We start from the raw sequence: 17,740 nt of genomic DNA, 5'->3' as shown, positions 1-17,740 counted from the left end.
GAGAAATCTTTTGAAATACAGCAAATGCATTTCTTACTAACATAAATTTTCAAAGTGATTTTAGGACAAAATACCTCCTTTCCAAAGCAGAAATGGAATAATAATACTAATGAAGAGAATTCTTTGCATTTTTGCAAGACTAGATTCCCATCTCTGCCACAACAGCCACAACTAAATTATTGCATGTGTTGTCACATCTGAAAAATCTTAGTGGGCACACATGGAAGAATGGGAGCAAATTATACACAACTTCTTAGCATTATTATTGTTTCACCTCACCTTGAAATGGTAAACCCTTAGGGGCCCTGGAACCATACTTTGAGAACCACTGGTGTAGAGAAATGGAACCTTTCAGAGGTGTCTTTACACTTGATGATTAACTGAAGGTCTTTGGTTTCATCTGCACTATTTCCCACTCTGCACTCCTGTGAAGACTGGAGGTGACTTGTGCCTTCCATGGGCTTCTGGGGGCATGAGAGGTGGTGATAGAAGGCCTGTGGCCAGAGTACCCTCTGGATCAAGGGGAAGATGCTGGCACCTGGGTATCAATGTTTTTTTCTCATCTTCTGGCATCAACAGGTTGAAGTTAAAGTTCAAGCGTGGCAGTCTTCCCCCAACCATGCCCCTTGAGTTTGTTGGCTGTATTGGTGGATGTGATGAAACCCTAAAGGAGATCATGGGCCTGAGATTTTCACGGGGGCCCCCCAGAGCTAGCCAGCCTGCCAGCCAGCCCTCTGGCTACCTGCAGGCTAGCCAGTCCCTGAACAGGATGGACACCAGCCAGCCGCAGCCTCCTGCCAGCAGACAGACTAGAACCTCAAAGGCTCTGATCCAGACTCTCCCACCACCTGCAGCAACAGGTGAAAACAACTCCATTACCTGCAACTGCGGCCAAGAAGCTGTGCTGCTCACTGTCCGAAAGGAGGGCCCCAATCGAGGCCGGCAATTCTATAAATGCAGCAGCAACAGCTGCAACTTCTTCCTGTGGGCTGACAGCAGCCATCTTGGAGAAGCAGAGGCTCCTACCTCTAGTTCAAGGCCCCCAGGCAGCTCACTGGGATACCCACCAGGCTCATTGGGTGGGTTCAGCAGACCCGGCAGTGGCAGTGGCAGCGGCAGTGGCAGCGGCGGCAACGGCAACACATCCTGCCTATGCAACCAGCCTGCTGTCACACGGACTGTGCAAAAGGATGGACCCAACAAAGGACGCCAGTTCCATACATGTGCCAAGCCAAGGGAACAGCAATGTGGCTTCTTTCAGTGGACTGATGAGAATGTGGCCCCAGGGGAGGCAGGTAAGGGATGCAGGTTTCTGCTTGGGTTTCCACAGTGGTCTCCACTTCAGAGACAGAAGGAATCAGGGCAGTGTAGTGGCGGGATCCATAGCGGGTGCCCAGCTGCCTTGCCCCATCACTTGCAGCAAGGTGATGAACCACAGTCTGCATTCCAAATTAAAGGTAGCTCAAATTGGATAGCTCACTGTGCCTGGCACTGTGGTGAAGATACTTTCTGCAGGAGGCCTCTTTCAGTTTCAGCAGCAAACATGATGTCAGTTTGACCAATGAGGAAAGTGAGGCCCAGACCAATAAAGTAGCTTATTTCACTTCACACTGTAACAGCCCAAGTTAGGAATGTAAGCCCATTCTCCTTATAGCAAGATCATTAGCATCAGCCTCATTTCTTCAGATGAGCATATTAACCCTGGTGATGTCTGGGAACCTACCCAGGATCATGCAGCTTATACCAGCATCCCAGAAAATGGGTATCATGAGATCTGACGCCCAGGTATTGGATCATAGTGGATGGTGTATGTGAGGGCATTTCAAATAGTAACTGCCACTCTTAATTATCTACCTGAGAATGACCCAAAGGCCAAGTGGGAGCTTTGGAGTTGTACAGATCTGATTTCCAAATCCAGCTACTTAACCTCAAATGACTAAGCCACTCCACCACAGGTTCCTTTATAAGATGGCCCAGGTCTACTTTCATAGAGTTCCTGGTTGATAAAGGAGTGGAATTGGATTCAGACTATGAGGATTAAACTCATGTCACCATATCAGGAAGAATCCAGGAGGCAGGGTAAAAAGCAGAGGACTTAGAGTCACTCACAACTGGCGTTTGAGGGGCTTGGAGACAGCCATCCTATTTCCAAACTCATATTGAAGTAACTACAAAGAGATGGCCTTGCACACATTTCAGACTTCGGCAGGGCCACAGAAAGTGACATCTGACCTGCAGGTAAGATAGGGAGGAGGCTGCTGGTCATAGGCTCCTTTCCCATTGTTTGCCTGGGTTTCTGCCTCTATAAAAAGGGCCTAACGAAAGTGACACTCGTGCCCTCTTATTAGAACAGTGAGCACTTCCCCCACTCCACCACAGTGCTAGGTTGGAACCCAGTGCTTTAGATAGGCAAGGCAAGTGTTTTACCAGGGAGCTATACCCAGCTTCTGAATTTATGGTTCTAGAGAGAGGTATCAGGAAATATAAAGCAACATCATATCTTTTTTTTTTCTTGATATTTTTCAGTTGTAAATGGACACAGTACCTTTATGTATCTGTCTTTATGTGGTGCTGAGGATTGAACCCAGGGGCTCACACATGCTAGGCAAATGCTCTACAACTGAGCTATAGCCCCAGCCCAACAATGTCATATCTTAACATTATGGAGCTGTTCTTCATAGAGCATGGGGAGTCTGGCCCATGGAGTGTACCTATGTAAAGGTTGGGATAATCCCCAACCCAATGCTTGCTTTCTATTTCTTGCCACTTCAGAGTGTCTGTTCTAAATACAGCCTTCCATTAACAGGGACTTCTGCAGCACTACCCTGGCCAAGAGGCAGAGGAAGAACGCAGGGATCAGAGGCTAGGAGCAGAAGACCCCGAGCTGGCTCCTCAGACACAGGGTCCACGGCAAAGAGACCCCGGAAATGCAGTCTTTGCCATCAGCCAGGACACACCCGGCCTTTCTGTCCTCAGAACAGATGAGGGCAGGGCAGGGTAAGAGAGCAACTTTCTCAGACCAGGGACCAGGTTAACTGGAATAGTTAACTGTTCACAGTCCTTGAAACAGGAGTGATGGGTTTTAGAATTGGGTTTTATGTGAAGAAGCAAAAGGTCAGACCACTCTCAAGAAGACTGGCTCTGCTAGACCATAGGCCTCTACCCAGAACTCAGGAATGCACACAGCCATTGTGAAGAAGTCAGGCAGCTGTCCCAGGACCCCCAAGAACTGTCACTGCTAGCAAAGGATGGCAAAGCTGGCAGCAGAGGACATAACCAATGACATCTGTGTGTCCCCCACTATGGCCTAATGTGCTGCAGAGCTGCCTTTGCCTGAGTGAGGAGCTGCACTCCTGACTCAAGCCCTGGCCAATTGGACAGGGCTTCTGTCTGCAGCCATTCCAGGAAGGAGGTTGTAATGCCAGGAAGTGGCCCTCCTATTACCATTATTTCTCCAGAAGCTTCATTTCTGCTTCATCTAGAATTCAGGATATCATGTGCCTTAATAAAGAATTCAACCCCACTTACTCTGACTGCTGGCAGTACAGCAGAGTATCTGGTGACAATCCTAAGAGTGACAGCACAAGCACCATGCGGTGCCAGAAAGAGCTCTCAACCTGCCACTGCCCCTGGTGGCCATCAACAAGCCCAGCCTTTCCTCCCTACCACTATGTGGTAAGAACTGACCCCAACTTTGTCCCTTGGAGCAGAGGTGCCAACCTAAGATTCAGAGCACTAATTTTCCATTTTCCACACTTGCCAGGAATGGCCTTCTTCCTTGTTGGCCACCACAAACACTCATGAATGATACGTAGCCAAATTGGCTCTGATTTGTCTTTTTGTACCAGGGATTGAACCCAGGGGTGCTTAACCACTGAGCCATATCTCCAGCCCTTTTTGTATTTTATTTAGAGACAGGGTCTCAGTTGCTTAAGGCCTCAGCCTCCCAAACCACTGGGATTACAGGTGTGTGCCACCATGCCTGGCTTGGCTCTGGGTATAGTTTAGAAGAGAAGCAGAAATGGGGTGTGAGTTACCCAGTCAGTGAAGAAACTGATATTCTTCTCAGGACTTGGGACTTCTGGCTTTGCACCTTGGCTGGGCATTAGGGTCAAGGGTTCCTACAAATGCAGGTTTCTGACCTTGTTTTCTAGAGCATCTCAGCCTGCAGGTATGGGTTGTGGCCTGTCTTCGTGGTTATTTTTCTACCCCAGACTCTGGTAATCACCCACCTTACTGATTATCTCTGTGGGTTTACCAATTCTAATGTTCCATATAAATAGAGTGATAAGTATGACCTGCATCTGACTTCTTTCACTTGGCATAATGTTTTGTGGTTTATCCATATTGTAACATGGATCAGTACCTTTTTTTTTTTTTATGGTTGATTATATTAGTCCCCATGGATAAGGGGACTGAAAGTTTGAGTAGTACCAAATTTTATATACATATACTATGTGGAATTTTTTGTTGTTGTTTTTTGTGGTGCTGGGGATTAAACCCAGGGCCTTGTGCATGTGAGGCACGCACTCTACCAACTGAGCTATAGCCCCAGCCCAACTATTTGGGTTTTACTTTTGTAGTATTGGGGATGGAACCCATGGTCTTGTACATGCTGGACAGGTGCTATACCTCTGAGTTACAAACCCAGCCCTATACTTTGTTTTTTCATATGAATACATAGCTACAATAAAGTTTGTAAGTTAGACACAATAATATTCAAAAAAATTTATTGAGCTGGGCACAGTGGCACATACCTCTAATCCCAGTGGCTCTGGAGGTTGAGGCAGGAAGATCACAAGTTCAAAGCCACCCTTAGCAACTTAGTGAGACCCTGTCTCAAAATAAATAATAGGCAGGGATGTGGCTTAGTAGTTAAGCACCTCTGAGTTCAATCCCTAGAACAAAAAATAATAACAACATTGAGATGGGGGTATGAAGTGGCATCTCATTGCACTTACGATTTGCATTTTGCCAGTGGAATTGACCATCCTTCCATGCGTTTACTGGCCATTGTATATATTCTTTGGAGATAGTACTGGAAGTGGAACCCAGAATTTTATACATGCTAGGCAAGCATTCTACCACCAAGCTACATCCCCATTTTTCCCCTTTGGAGAAATACTAGAAGGTCCTGTTTTGGAAAAACCCAGTGTAGGGCTGGGGATGTGGCTCAAGTGGTAGCGCGCTCGCCTGGCATGCGTGCGGCCCGGGTTCGAGCCTCAGCACCACATACCAACAAAAGATGTTGTTCCGCCGAGAACTAAAAAAAAATAAATATTAAAAAAAAAGTTCTGGGGCTGGGGATGTGGCTCAAGCGGTAGCGCGCTCGCCTGGCATGCGTGCGGCCCGGGTTCGATCCTCAGCACCACATACCAACAAAGATGTTGTGTCCGCCGAGAACTAAAAATAAATATTAAAAATTCTCTCTCTCTCTCTCTCCTCTCTCACTCTCTCTTTAAAAAAAAAAAAATCTTTAAAAAAAAAAAAAAGTTCTCTCTCTCCTCTCTCACTCTCTCTTTAAAAAAAAAAACAAAAAACAAAAAAAAAAAACCAGTGTATGAGAACCAGCCACCAAAAGCAGAAGGTGCTGAAAGACCACAGACAAAGGCTGACAAATCCAGGCTTGCACAAAGTATAATTTATTAGGAACTTAGGAAAAAAGCATGTTAGGATATATGGCAGCAGCAAAACCCCAAAGCAGAAAGAAGCAGGGGACATTATATACCTGGGTTTTTCAAAAACAACATATCCACCATCAATTAAGAAACAATCCCAGTACCAGTGGCCAGTATGCCACACTCAGCTAACTGTGTCCCATAGGGTTTGAGATGAGTGCCAAGGTCACTTGGTACCCAAAATGATGGTTATGACCAAGATCATAACCATGTAATCTTGTCAAGATAATTCCTCATAAGTCCTTTACCACATCGGGTGGCTGGGGCCTTTCATATGCTGGGCAAAAAATGTTCTACTGCTGAGCTATGCCTCCAGCCCTATTTGTCTACTCAGGTCCTGGCTCCTCTCATCTGTGATGGGGTGTTCTTGTTCAACATGAAGTTCTTTGGTGGGGTATTACATTTGGGCCCAATCAACAAAGATCAAGAAGAAAATGACCTCCTCACTGGGCCCCACCAAGAAAAGTGAGGCAGCAGAAATGTGGGAGGTTGAAACCACTGTGTGTGAAACCCTCCCTGAAATGGCAGTAGCCAGGGAGGGTTTCACACACAGTGGTTTCAACCTCCCATTTTTCTACTGGGCAGCTTCTTCTGTCCCTTTATGGAGGGAAATCTTGGCTCCCATAAGTTAAGTCCCTTCCCCCTGCCAAGCAGCTGATATTGCCTTGAAACTTAGTCTCTGACCTCATGTCTCCATCTCAGAGCTCCAACAGCTTACATGATTGGTTCCCTGCCATCTCCTAGAGAAGAGGAAGCCTGACTCTGTATACACAGCCTTTGGTGACCCACCCCACAGACAGCTGAGAAAACAAGGGCAAACAAATTCCACAAGTGTAGTGATCAAAGCAATTACCTATCCCTGGTATGTGCTGATCTTGGAGCAGCTGGAATTAAAAATAAGTGGTGCCCAGCAGGACTGGGGCCTGTAACTTTGCCAGGTAAAGACCATACTGTCCTCTGCAGTAAATTCACCTGCCATTCTTCTCATGTCTGTTGTAGCCAAATTCAAATGCTCAGATTCTACTGTCCTGTTTAGCAGCCAGGTTTTCTGGATTAGAACCTTGCTCACCACTTCCTGTTAGCCATTCATGTCAGGGGCAGACTGCACCCACCCTACCTCAGACGCCAGTGTCTCTGCTAGGAGGTGGTGTTCTATCTAGCTGCAATAGACCTGAAAAGTTCCTTCCAAAATCCGTGCATGCCAGGGAGTCTGTGTTTCTGCCCTTCCTGCTAACTGGGCTCTTGTTCTCTCCAGATGAGCAGTGCAGAGAGGATCTACAGTAGGTCACCAAAGTCCTGAGTGTTGCCATTCAGTACATGCTGGGCCTTCAGTCCATGGTGACCTTAGCTTCCTCAACAAATTAATTTTTTTGTCTGCATTTTTCAGATTACAAAGGAAAAGTATAGTCAAAAAAATGGAAATGGTACAAACATATACCAGTCTGAAGGCTCCTGTGGTTGTTTTTTGTTGTTTTTTATTTGGCAGAGTAGGTACTGGGAATCAAACCTAGGGATTCATGCACACTAGGAAAGCACTCTACCACTGAGCTATATCCCCACCCTGAAGATCTTGTTTTACAAATAAACAGGTAAAAAGTATGGTGCAGTTCCCTCTTGACTCCCAGGCTGGCACCCCTTCCTGGAGAAGATGCACATGTGCCCTGGAGCTCCTTCAGGCTTGGGGGCAACAAATCTCAGAGACAAGCTCAAGGCCAGCTAAATCTCCAGGTGAAGGCTGGATTGAAGCAAGGCCTGTTTAGACTGAAAAATCATGCACACACCTCTAAATCACCCCCCTTCTCACCCCATACCCCCACCCCAGCCAGCCCTTTTTATTTTAAGACAGGGTCTTGCTAAATTGCCAAGGTTGGCCTTGAACTTGCAATCCTTCTGCCTTAGCCTTCTGAGTAGTTGGGATTACAGGTATGCGCCACTGGACACAGCTCAAAAAAAAAAATTTTTTTTTTTTTTTAAGAGAGAGTGAGAGAGGAGAGAGAGAGAGAATTTTTAATATTTACTTTTTAGTTCTCGGCGGACACAACATCTTTGTTGGTATGTGGTGCTGAGGATCGAACCCGGGCCACACGCATGCCAGGCGAGCATGCTACCGCTTGAGCCACATCCCCAGCCCCACAGCTCGAAATTTTTAAAAGACTGGGGTATAATTCAGTGGTAAAGTGCTTAGGTGGCATGCGTAAGACTTTGGGTTCCATCCCTGGTACTGCAAAAAAATGAAGTCCTGGTTTAGCCTTTGGAATGTTCCCCAAAGGTTCACGTGTTGAAGGCCTGGCCCCCAATGCAGTGATGTTGAGAGATGGGGCATTTGGGAAGTGATGGGATCATGAGGGTTCTGTCCTCATGTGATTGAGGCAGGAGGATCACAAGTTTGAGGTCAGCCTGGGCAGCTTAGTGAGATCCCTCTGAAAATGAAAAGGGCTGAAGTGTAGCTCAGTGGCAGAGCACCTGGGTTCAATCCCCATCATGTATAAATAAATGAACCAAGTAAACAAATTAACTGAGCTCACTTCACAGACAGCTCCCTCTGGCCTTCTCCAGAGTCCAGGGTGATCTTATGACCCAGTGGACTCACCAGGCAGCTGGGAAGGCTCTCTGCTTCAGTTTAGTGACATTAGTGGAAAGAAGGAAACCCTGCAAGGCCCAATAAGCTCCCCTGCTGGGGCAGTTTACCTTGTGCCAGGTAGAAGATGAGCACTGCCCATCTCAGATAGTCCTCACAGCTGCCCAGGAAGTAGGTCATAGAGAAGAGGATGGAGGCACAGACTCTGCCCTCAGCTGCTTCCTTGCTAACCCTCCACCACCAGTGAAACTGCTCAAGACTAGAGTGCAGCTCCCAAACCAAGCAACTTGAATAAACCTCGGCTGAGGCAGTCTCCCACCACCCAGAGACAGACACTACCATCCTATGTCCTACACCATCCCATGTCACAGCTGGAAGGGGAGGCTCTGCACAGGAAATAGAGCTTCACAGGAAGGACATCAGGATGTGACTGGCATATCTGAAGGAAAGTGTCCAGGCCTCATTTGTCATCTGGTAACAGAGGAACCAGGCCTCACGTTAGCTCCTGAGGGACGCCTAGCTTGACAGCTGCTTGACCCACATTTTGGGGACTTCAGGAAAGGCAAGGGAGGTGGAGCAAACAGTTCTCTCAAGATTGATGGGCATGCAGCAGCCCCACTGATCCAGGAAAGCAGAGGAACACCAGAGGGCCCAGCAGCTCAGCCTTAGGGGAAGAAATGAGCCCTGACTGGTTGGTTCCTATTACAAAGCAAGACTGGGCACCAAGGCACACTCAGTATTCTCCCTCCACAGGACCCATAAGGGCTGAATGTTTATGTGGTGGCAATTTGTATGCTGAACTCCTCCCTGGGATGTGATGGCATTAGTAGGGCCTTTGGGAGGTGACTAGGTCATGAGGGAACAGCCATGTGATTGGACTTAAGGTCCTTATAGAGACCTTGAAGCTGTTTCATCTTTCTGCCATGTGAAGACACATCTAGAAGGTGATATCTGTGAACCAGGATATGGGCCCTCACTACACACAAAATCTGGTGTTCTGATCTCAGGTTTTCCAGCCTCCAAAATGAGAAATAGATTTCTGTTATTCATAAACCATCTATACAGTCTACGATATTTTGTTATTGCAACCAAAAAGGACTAAAACACTTTTTTTTTTTTTTTTTGGTACTGGGGATTTAACCCAGGGGTGCTTAACCACTGAGCCACATCATCAGCCCTGTTTTATTTTTGATGAGATAGGGTATCACTGGGTTCTGAGGTTGGCCTTGAACTTGTGATCCTCCTGCCTTAGCCTCCCAATTACTACCCAGTAATCCTACTGGTGTACACCACCATGCCCAGCAAGACACTACTTTTGAAAACAAATTCTTTCACCTCCAAGTTGATTTCAAGTCCTCTTGACAAGCTGCCGGGATAAGCCACCAGACTTAAGAGCTCTGAACAGCCACCCATGAAAGTGCTAGACCCCTTTCCCAGCAAGGATCGCACACATATGAGAATTTTTTCCTTTTATTCTTGCTCACATTCTTCAAAGCAGAGCTTTGCTTCAGCCCAAAGGACACCAAAGACAGGAGGGGCCCCTGGGAGGGGAGGCAGTTTCCCTCTTCCAGCCCCTACTACCTTGGCCAGGCTACAAGGTCAGAATCCGCTGAGAGTTCATTTTGGCACACTGAAGAGGCCAAGTCAGCACACAGGCCTCTGGGAAAGGCGTGTCCTCTGCTTTCCAGTGGCGCCCAGGAGCAGCTATTGAGGCACAGCCTTGGCCTTGGGCCTCTGCTGCCTTAGGAGAAAACTCACCTAGCTGGAGGGTATCAAATGGGCAGCATCTCACTCTAGAGCTGGAGAATTCAACAACATCAAAAAAACAGAAGACCGCAGGAAAACACCAACCTTCAAGAGCCAAAGGCTGGCCTCTATCCAGGTTCAGTAGTGAACGCCTGTCATCCCACAGCTGGGAAGGCTGAGGCAGGAGAACCCCAAGTTCAAAGCCAGCCTCAGCAACTTATCAGGCCGTAAGCAACTTAGCAAGACCCTGTGTCAAAAAATAAAAAGGGCTGGGGATGTGGCTCAGCGCCTCTGGATTCAATTCCTGGTACCAAAAAATAAAAACAAAATGCTGGCCTCCAGGATACCAGGTAACTCCAGCACGAGGAAACAAACACATGATACTTAGATGCCTCCAGGATGCCTGGCACAGGCGCCTGAAAAAAGTACTAAATTTCTGTCTTGGCAGAAAAATGGAACTGGTTGGGATGGAGAAGACACATTCTCAGTGGATTCGCTGCTGGTGATATGGTCTGACCCCAAGGTCCTAGGTCACCCCAAAGGTCTGAGGGACACCTGAGTGAGTGGTTGCAGCCCAGTCACACTCAGGTGACAGTTACCTAAGCTCTCTGGGCTCAGTGACCCCAGGGACCATAGCCCAGGAATATGCCCATCCTGTGGCCCTAGGTAGTATACTCTCCTGTGTTCTGGCTAAAAGCAAACAAAAAAACACTGCAATTTCCTGGGAGTGAGATAGGTACAGATCACCAATATCAGAAAACATGCTGGCTGCCCGGTCCCCACCCATCTAAAGCAGCCCTTCAGGTGCCTGTAGACCACTGTAGAGTGCATAACCAATGCTATCAATCTCCTCCTCCCGCAAACTACCTAAGAGGTTCACACTGGGGTTGAAGTGGCAGGGCAGGCTGGCCTGCTCCAGGCTGCTGATGAGCAACTCCAGGGCCTGCAGAAAGCGCTCCCCCAGGGCCTCCTCGGCCCAGTCCACTTCCTCTTCCCCCAGACGAAGAATCACCTGGGTCAGGTGGCTCCGGCCCAGTTGCCCCAGGGCTGGATGGCCACGGCACACACCACACAGTAGCAGCAGCAGCCTCCGGCGAGTGCCAGTATCCTGATCATCCAGGGCCTGCAACCTGGCAGCCTCTGCTGGATACAGGTCCTGAAGCCAAAGATTCCCAGCCAGGCCCTCCAGGGGCCAGGCCAGGAGGAGGTGGTTGTCAGAATGGGCCCCCGTGACTGCCACAAGCACAGCCACAGTGAGCTCCAGGCGCTCATGCTGCACCTCCAGCAGCAGCTCCTCCGAGACCACGCTGGGCCGGATCAGGCATCCGAGCAGGCTACCAATGGCTGGCCAGTTGACGGAGGCAACCAGGGCCTTGCGGAGCAACTCCAGCAGGACACGGGAGGAGAGGTAGCCACCTACCAGGAAGCGGTCCCAGGGGCTGCTCCCCCGGGGGTGAAACTCAAGCTGAGTCCTGCGCACTGCCCAGCAGCGAGGGTCCCTGGCCACAGTGTCCACGCCAGGTACCAGAATCCACAGGCCTGGCTCCAGCAGCAGTGGGGTCAGCAGGCGCACATGCTCAGCAGCCCCTGCCTGCAGCCCATCATAGAGTGGACCACCAGGCACAAGTGGCCCAAAGGGCAGTTCCGGGAACTTGTTCCGCAGGTAGGCCTGTAGCTCCAGGGCAATGTCACCGGCCAGCTGTTTGGCCAAAGCCACATGAGCTGCTGGGATAACCACATGTTCCCGCTCAAATGCCAGCAACTTCTCCTGGAACGTCAGACACAGTGGTACTGGGGAGCCGAGTTGAGGTGGCTTCTGAAGCTCAGTATCTGTGGGACCTTCTGCAGAGTGAAGGGACCAGGGGAACATGTAAGAACCCCGCCACAATGAGTTAAAAGAATTCTACCTCATTATTGGCTGTGTGACAGCCCTGGGCCTTGTTCCTCACCTGTAATGTCCACCTGAGAATACCAGGTCTAGGTCCTCAGGACTGTGAATACTCGATGACAAAGTTGCCCGGGCCCAGAATCCCAACACCCTGGCCCTACAGCTAAAAGAACTCCATGCAGGAAGACAGGTCCTGCCCCTCTTGAGCCTCAGTTTCCTCATCTGAGGCTCCCCACCATCACAGTAGCATGGTAGCAAACTCAGGAAGGAATGAGGACAAAAAACATATGATGCCAAGCAGGAGGATCAAGAGTTCAAAGCCAGTCTCAGCAAAATCGAGGTGCTGAGCAACTCTGTGAGACCCTGTCTCTAAATAGAATACAAAATAGGGGAGGGGATGTGGCTCAGTGGTCAAGTGCCCCCCCAAAAAAAAAATCCACAACGGTATGATCAGGGAGTCATTCAGTGGTGTGTATTTGCTTACCAAGTGCAAGGACCTAGGTTTGATCTCCAGCATCACAAAACATAACACAAAACAACAACAAAAAAACCCCACAAAACCAAGATCCCCATTAAACATTAGAAGCCCATAGCCTAGAAAGAACAGGAATTTACATAGGACTGCAAAGTCACTCGGGAACAGCCTGGGCTGCATCTCCCAAAGGTGACCACCAAAGGAAAACTTACCCACATCAGAAGGGAAGGGGTGCATGCAGCTCACCTGGGGCAGAGGGCAAGGGGGCTGGGAGCGACACAGGCTGGCTGAGGGAAGCAGGTGGGGGCCGGGGCTGTTGGTGCGGTGTGGCCTTGAGCAGGTTTAGTTCCTTCCAGCTGTCCCCCTTAGCATCATCTTCATCCCTAGGGCTAGTGGCCCTGTCAATGAGCTGTAGGAAGAGTGACACAAAGCAGAAGTCTAGGGAGTCATGGCAAAGCTTGGGGGTGCCCTGGATTCCAATGTCAGCCTTAGGGAGTGCCACTGCCCCTCCTGGGGCCTGAAGCACTGTGTGACCCCAGCCCTGTCATCCTCCTCTGGAAGTCTCAGGCAGTCCCACCCAGCCAGGCCTTACCCGCTTCACTGCCAGGGTAGCAATGCCCAGCACAGCAGCCCCGCCCACACCCAGCACCAGGCGGGCATTGGCCAGGAGGAAGTCCACAGCGCTGCCCAGGGCCTCGTCGCCACGATGCTTTCCCCTCTTCTGGGAGAACTCTGCCATGATCTGCCTGCAAGAGAGGCATGGGGCAGTTGAGGCTGAAGCCACCTGTAGACGGGTACGTGCAAGTCAGGTCTGAAGGATCCACCCTTAGGCAGTAAGAAAGAGACACAGATCCCAAATAGAGGGGCAGGTGCTCTGGGGTAACAGTGTCAAGCCCACAAGGGAGCCACAATGCCCTGGGAGAGAGGATTCTCTGGGACTTGGGCCAGTGTTGCAGGTGGAGGGACCAAGCAGTAGAGAAGGTGAGCCAGGGCCTGTTTGCTTACCAGTGAACTGGCACAGGCAGCGGTGAAGTGAGCAGCCGGAAGTGAGCAGCCCTGAAGTGTGTGACCAGGTAGGGCCAGGCACTTGAGAAGCAGAAGTAGAACTCTCTCAAGGACCAGTCGACCAAGTCATGAGGTCACAGCCTACTGGGGCACCAAGGACTTCTGACCTCCCTGATGGACTCTGGGTGCCTGTGGCCCAGCTGCCAGGTGACAAGATGCCTGGAACGGCTGAAGCCTGAAGCACTGTGTGACTCAGCCCTGGACACCTGCCCACTTACCCCACACTATAAATAAGACCCAGCTCTGGGGCCCGGTGAGGTCACAGGGTAACCAGGTGACCCACCACGACCCCACAGCCGGTTTCTACTTCCCCATTCAAGCCATGGGAATCAACACTGCCACCCACAGCAGGACCAGTAATTCACTCTGCAAACTGTAAAAGCGTTTTAATTCCAACACTTATCTAAACTGGGACTCGGCCTGCAGGGTCGCACAGGCCCCAGCCGGAAGCCTTCCAATTCGGGAAGTAGGGGAGGGCGCAGGGAGTTAAAAATAACCCACTCTGAGCAGCCGGGCCCAAATGCCGCCAGCCCTCCGGGTTGGCCAAACCCTCCAGTCCTGGGCTAGGGCTGAGCAGGTCACGTAGCTGCCCACAGTTGGGCTTGGCCCCATTCAAAAGTGAGGTCGCTGAGACCCTGGAAACCAAGTGCGGCACCCAAAAAACGGGAAGGGCAGAGCTCGAACTCAGACCTTGGGGCCCAAAGTCCTCCCTCCCTTCCCAGCCGTGACCGCGGGCCACGCCCCCGTTCGGTGTTTGGGACGCGCGCGCCACGCCCGAAGCTGGAGGACCCCAGGGACCGCCCCATTACGCTCCGGGGGTACCTGCGTCTCGGAGTCAGCGCACCCACCGGAGGACACAGCGGGTTCGCGGGGCCCTGATGGCCAGACCTGCCTGAGAATGGAAGGTGGAGGACCCGGGAACCGAACGCAGAGGCCCCAGGCGGCCGCTGACCCCGGAGGCACGCAGACGAGCAGGCCTTCCCTCCAATCGGAGCGCCGGGCTGCAGCGCACACGTTCCAAAATACTGCGCGGCTCAGCCAATGACTGGCCAGCCACGCTCCCTCAGGGACGGGACTCTCCAGCGAAGTCCGGATTTAAAGGTGCAGAGCAGCATTCCGAGCCCACCACGGGGCGGTTGTGTGTGTGACGGTCCTCCCGGGCAGACAGACCGCACCTCGCCTAAAGACCCACATTCTCCCCCACCTCGTGATGACCTATCGGGCCGCGGGGCACACAGTGTGGCGAAAGCGCCAACCCCTGCCCACTGCTCCGTGAGAGCTTCTGTGGGCTTTTCTTCCCCCAGGTCTGTTTTCTCTCCTGGAAAACCGGGATCTGAGACGCCACCACCCCCCTCAACGCCCTGTGAAGGACAGCTGTGCGTAGAACAGCTGTGGCTCACACACTCGGCACTTACTGTGCGCGGACTCGAAAGCCATAAACAGCATGGACCAGGAGGGACGCTTCTTTTTACAGAACACGAAGCAAACCAGTAAATAAGCAGAGGGGAAAGTGTTGACACTAAGCGGCGACACTGATAACCTGCCACGAGCACTGAGTGCCTGCTGTCTGCGGAGAGCTACACGTGCCTTCGCTTCTGGCAACAACTTTAGGAAACAGTCAACTGATGAGGAAATTGCGGCCAGAAGCAGAAGCCCGAGGACTCCGATGCCCCAGTGCCACCTGTCTGTGACGCCGAGCCTAACGGGGACCTTAACTGGGACCTTCCCGGGTCCGGAACCTCTCCCAGAGTCAAGGTCAACGACGCCCAGGGCGCTGCGACCGCAACTTGGAGGTGGTGCCAGCCTCCAACCCGAACACCAGGAGGCCTCTCCAGGACCCGAGGAGACGGAGACTGAGGCCTCGGGGGAGCTAAGGCCACCCCACCCCCGCGCGGAGCGGAGCGGCTCGGGCGCGCAGACTCCGGGCGCGGCAGGGTTAAGGGGGCGGGGCCGGCGCTAGCCCAGCCCGCGGCTCTCGGGGCCGCCCCTGCTCCCTCCCGGCGCCCAGCAGAGAGGCGCCGCCATGGAGGCCACCGGGGTGCTGCCGTTCGTGCGCGGCGTGGACCTCAGCGGCAACGACTTCAAGGTGAGCCCAGCCCAGCCTCGTCGGGCGGCGGCCGAGCCTCCCCACGGGCCTTTGCTCGCGCGCGGGCCTCGCCGCTCTCCGCTTCCTGTCTCGCCGCCCAGGCCCGCGGCGGGGCGGGTGGGGCTCCGGCGGTCGCCCCGGTAGCGCCTGGCCCCGAGGACCCGCCCGGCGCTCGCCCCGGCGGACCGAGGCGGGGCCCCGCTGGAGCTGCGACCCCGCGCGCTGTTCTCCGCCCTGGCGGGAGCGTGGCCTGGCGGTCGGCGATCGCGGCTCCCGGCCCTCTGAGGGGACACGCCCGAGCCAGGCCCGGCCTCTGCGGGCCAGCCGAGCTGCCAGGGCTGCCCAGGGGCGGGTGTGGAGCCAGCTCTTCGCCACCCGCCCCGCCACCATCATCCTGTGTGGTCTTGGGCAAGTCACTTCCCCTCTCGGTGCCTGGGTTTTCTCCTCTGCTCATGGGGCTTAAATGTAGCCGTTTGGACCTCTGGTCGGGGCTTGATCTATCGGTACCGAGAGCGTCAGGCAGCTGGGAGAGGTACTGGGCGGTGTAGTCCGAACTGACCGGCCCCAGGCGCCCGCAAGCCCATTGGTGGGGAAGGGAGGCGGTTCTAGGCTGTCAAGAAAGAGGTGGAAGGTGTCAGGGCCAGAGGGGAGGCAGGGAGGAAGGTGGCGGCAGAGCTGTTCTGAATGCTGGTACTCCGGGAGGTGGTGGGCAGCTACTGGCTGGGACTGGGGAGGAGGCAGGCAGGCTCTTCCTGCCATTACCTGTGTGTGCATACACCTTTGACCCCATGCATAGGTGACCACATCACTTTTCTCTGATCCATCCCTACTGTCCTTACCTGGGGTCTCCACGTGTCTCCTGTGGACTGGGAGAATCTGAGTCACCAGCCAAGAATGTGGCTGCAGGGGGAAGGGACCCAGCAGCCAAAGGCACTAAAGGCATAAGCCACCCAGACTCTGTGCACAAAGGGCAGAAGCTGATGAGGTGGGCATTGGAATATGGCGAGTGATTGAACACAAAAGGTAATACCTGTGCAGGGTGAGGAGGTGGATCCTCAGCTGCAGTGTTGGTTTGGACCTGGCCAGGAATGGGTCCTGTGCTGATGGCCGGGTGGGAGCATAGTGGGGACTTCACAGAGGCTCGGGAAAACTCCCCCTCCAGGCAGTCCAGTGAGAGCCCAGACTCCAGGCAAAGGAATGCGAGCAGAGCTGACCACAAAGTGGGATGCTGGGCATCACCCCAGACAAGACAGTCTTGTCCAGCCTTCCTGGGTCTCAGAGTCTAGCAGGAGAGGCAGGCTGACACTTTGTCTTTTATTAGTTTAATTTTATGGGTGAAAAAAATCGAGGCACAGAGTGAAAAGTGACTTGTCCAGGGTTTCACAGCTGGTGGGCTGGCTCTGTTGCTCCCTGAAGACTTCCATGGGCAGTGGGAGCCACAGAATATGGTGGAGCATAGGCACCCCTTTCCCAGACCATCCTCCCCGTGAAATCCATCCTCCCCACACACAGGGTGGCTACTTCCCTGAGAATGTCAAGGCCATGACCAGCCTGCGATGGCTGAAGTTGAACCGCACAGGCCTCTGCTACCTGCCAGAAGAGCTGGCTGCCCTACAGAAGCTGGTAAGGGGCCTTGGGCAGGCAGGGAGGTATTTTGGGGCTGGGGCTGGGCCAGGTGCGCTAAGCCTATGGAGCTGACAAAGACATAGAGGAAGGACACGCAGAGCTGTGAGCAAAGCTGGCAGACAGGAGTGAGCCCTCCGTCCCAGAAGGTGAACAGGAAGAGGCCTGGTCTATAAGGGGAGGGAGGCTGAATAAATGGATTGGCTGGTGGTGGCTTCTCCTGAATGGTGCAGAGCTGTGGAGACAGATAGGAATTCTGGACCCCCTACCCACCCTGCTGAGCCTTTGCTCCCCTGTCCTGGCCCAGGAGCACTTGTCTGTGAGCCACAACAACCTGACTACACTTCATGGGGAGCTGTCCAGCCTGCCTTCACTGCGGGTGAGTACTGGCCAGGAGGCCTTCAGGCTGGGGTTAGGGACCCAGAGTCTGGCCAGAAGCTGGTAGAGTGCCCCTAAATTTAATCACCAGTACTGGGAAGAAAAAGGGGCGGGGGGATTGTTTGATCAGAAAATGTTTCCTGTTACGCATGGTGGTGCAGGCCTGTAATCTGGTGACTCAGGAGGATTGCAAGTTCAAGACCAGCCTCAGCAACTTAGCAAG

General features: G+C 52.4%; 3 protein-coding genes across 7 annotated transcripts in view; 2 read left to right on the top strand and 1 right to left on the bottom strand.

Moving 5' to 3' along the window:
* Positions 1-5,284, top strand: part of TOP3A (DNA topoisomerase III alpha) — a 30,494-nt gene extending 25,210 nt beyond the window's left edge. The window contains exons 18-19 of the mRNA XM_081270526.1: positions 580-1,295; positions 2,807-5,284. Of these exons, the coding sequence (XP_081126652.1) occupies positions 580-1,295; positions 2,807-2,985 (895 nt within the window). The 3' untranslated portion in view covers positions 2,986-5,284. The remainder of the gene's footprint in view (positions 1-579; positions 1,296-2,806) is intronic.
* Positions 5,285-9,712: 4,428 nt separating this feature from the next.
* On the bottom strand, positions 9,713-14,982 carry MIEF2 (mitochondrial elongation factor 2). 5 transcript variants are annotated; one of them, XM_081272040.1, is made up of 5 exons: positions 14,846-14,982; positions 13,371-13,451; positions 12,958-13,111; positions 12,612-12,774; positions 9,713-11,844 (listed from the first exon to the last, which is right to left on the bottom strand). In XM_081272040.1, exons 3-5 carry the CDS (start codon positions 13,102-13,104, stop codon positions 10,790-10,792), a joined length of 1,365 nt encoding a protein of 454 aa, XP_081128166.1. In that variant the 5' UTR covers positions 13,105-13,111; positions 13,371-13,451; positions 14,846-14,982; the 3' UTR covers positions 9,713-10,789. The 5 variants fall into 5 exon arrangements, with proteins under 5 accessions (XP_081128166.1, XP_081128165.1, XP_081128164.1 ...); XM_081272039.1 differs by lacking the exon at positions 14,846-14,982 and adding an exon at positions 14,253-14,784 and having other exon boundaries at positions 13,371-13,570; XM_081272038.1 differs by lacking the exon at positions 14,846-14,982 and adding an exon at positions 14,253-14,304.
* A 393-nt stretch (positions 14,983-15,375) lies between these two features.
* The window catches only part of FLII (FLII actin remodeling protein), a 12,678-nt gene continuing 10,313 nt past the window's right edge, over positions 15,376-17,740 (top strand). Inside the window, exons 1-3 of the mRNA XM_081272020.1 lie at positions 15,376-15,516; positions 17,029-17,139; positions 17,447-17,518. Coding sequence (XP_081128146.1) covers positions 15,454-15,516; positions 17,029-17,139; positions 17,447-17,518 — 246 coding nt within the window. The 5' untranslated portion in view covers positions 15,376-15,453. The remainder of the gene's footprint in view (positions 15,517-17,028; positions 17,140-17,446; positions 17,519-17,740) is intronic.

Source organism: Spermophilus citellus, assembly GCF_964194105.1.
Source record: "Spermophilus citellus genome assembly, chromosome: 17".
Classification (NCBI taxonomy): Eukaryota; Metazoa; Chordata; class Mammalia; order Rodentia; family Sciuridae; genus Spermophilus; species Spermophilus citellus.
The sequence above is the reverse complement of the archived record's forward strand: the minus strand, read 5'-3'. Positions and strand labels throughout refer to the sequence as shown.

Coding starts and splice junctions, on each gene's coding strand:
- MIEF2 (XM_081272040.1), bottom strand. CDS start 13,104: ATGGCAGAGTTCTCCCAGAAGAGGGGAAAGCATCGTGGCGACGAGGCC. Junction 12,775..12,957: donor CTACCCTGGCAGTGAAGCGG/GTAAGGCCTGGC, acceptor CTCTTCCTACAG/CTCATTGACAGGGCCACTAG. Junction 11,845..12,611: donor CCCCTTGCCCTCTGCCCCAG/GTGAGCTGCATG, acceptor TTCACTCTGCAG/AAGGTCCCACAGATACTGAG.